This window comes from Hibiscus syriacus, unplaced genomic scaffold (assembly GCF_006381635.1).
Source record: "Hibiscus syriacus cultivar Baekdansim isolate YM2019G1 unplaced genomic scaffold, ASM638163v2 tig00111387_pilon, whole genome shotgun sequence".
NCBI classification, from domain to species: domain Eukaryota; kingdom Viridiplantae; phylum Streptophyta; class Magnoliopsida; order Malvales; family Malvaceae; genus Hibiscus; species Hibiscus syriacus.
The window spans coordinates 174,374-176,084 of NW_024063075.1; the positions used below are offsets into that span (position 1 = coordinate 174,374).

The 1,711-nt window shown below is 37.0% G+C and overlaps 1 protein-coding gene across 1 annotated transcript; it reads left to right on the forward strand.

Moving 5' to 3' along the window:
• The first annotated feature begins 203 nt into the window (after positions 1–203).
• Positions 204–1,118, forward strand: LOC120159927 (protein LURP-one-related 8-like). Its single transcript, XM_039170424.1, has 2 exons — positions 204–514; positions 604–1,118. Exons 1-2 carry the CDS (start codon positions 206–208, stop codon positions 976–978), a joined length of 684 nt encoding a protein of 227 aa, XP_039026355.1. The 5' UTR covers positions 204–205; the 3' UTR covers positions 979–1,118.
• The last annotated feature ends 593 nt before the right edge of the window (positions 1,119–1,711 follow it).

The following is a 1,711-nucleotide window of genomic DNA, read 5'->3' on the forward strand; positions in this document are numbered from 1 at the left end:
GCCGATGGCTCATTTGCACATCATCCAATCCCATTCACCCCTTTCCCTTTCATCATTTTCAACTATATATTTCCGTCCCATGAGGTGCTGCTATTCTCCTTTATATAATACTTTCTATCTGCCTAACTCTTCCACTCAAAAACCAAGCTAGTTCCAAACTTCTCTCTGCCATCTTGAGTTGTTGAGATTTACTGTTGGTTTTGGCATGCCATCTTGTTTCCGAACTAGTGTTAAACGGCTGGAAACTTTTACAAGAATGACTAGGGTTTACCCTAATGCTAGTTTTACCGGCGTCTCCCACAGGCAGCAGCCGAAGTTGTTATCAAAGCCTGATACGGAGGAGACGATTCTCACCGTCTGGAAAAAGTCCTTGCTGTTCAACTGCAATGGATTCACGGTGTTTGATAGTAAAGGTAATTTGGTGTTCAGGGTGGATAATTACATGGACGGCCACAAGGGCGAGATTCTTCTCATGGATGCCACCGGCAACCCTCTTCTCACCATCCGCCGCAAGGTACCTTTTTTTAAAAAAATTTGTTTCGCCATATTCGGCTAATGTTTTTGGATCGAATGATGATGATGTTTCGACGTTTTTTTTGTCAGAAAATGAGCCTGGGGGATAGCTGGTTGGTTTTCGAAGGAGAAACCTTTGTGAATCCCAGACTTCGTGTGAGGAAATCGATGAACATCATAAACAAAAACTGCTTGGCCTACGTTATCCCTGGCAACACCACCACTACCACAAACCGAAACAACATCGTTTTCTATATCGAAGGCTCGTATTCGCAACGATCGTGTTCCGTATACGATGACAGTAGGAGATTAGTAGCGGAGATAAAGAGAAAAGAAGCTGTTAAAGGAGTTGCCTACGGAACCGACATCTTCCGTCTTGTTGTTCAGCCTGATCATATCAGGACGGACTTTGCCATGGCTCTCGTCATCCTTCTTGATCAAATGTTCGGATCTTCGAGACGATAAACTATCTTTTTTCCTGCTTTTTTTATTTGTCTGTTTATCTGTCTATGTATAAAATCATAGCTACTACTTCCAAATTTGCAGCATCTGCTTACATATTTATCTGGTTTTGATGTTTTTGTGCTGGTCTTTTCGTTTTTGATAAAAGACCAAGCACTCATGCACAGATTCAACAGAAGAATAGTTCTTCTGTATGTAGATCTGTTTCTTTCTTTTTGGATATTTGTTTATGGTATAGGTTGAAAATGAAAATGAGAGTTTGTCTTTGTAAAGAAACATTAAAAATGAATAAAAATCGAATAAGAGCTAATGGTTTTATGTATATCTTTGTTAGAATCAAACATGGAATTTAGGCACATGAAAAAAGCATAGAGACAGCTCATTTGGACCACTCAAATACAGTTTATGTCATGACTCATTACTTCAAAGTAGGGTGAACAAAATTCGACTCGACTCGAAAAATTGATTTTTTATTCGATTCGAAATGACTTTGAGTTGTAATTTCATAAATTTGATTTGATTCGAAAAATATTCAAGTTCAAATCGAGTTGTATTTTACAACTCAAATAACTCGAAATTTTTAGTATTTAATGGATGAATTTTTAAGTTTAAATCGAGTCTTTCAATTCTGTATGATATATGTATATCACATATGAAAGAAATATGTATGTATTGTATTTTTTTAATAAAAAATCACATAGAAATGTATTGATATATATATGTGTTGGGATTTGCG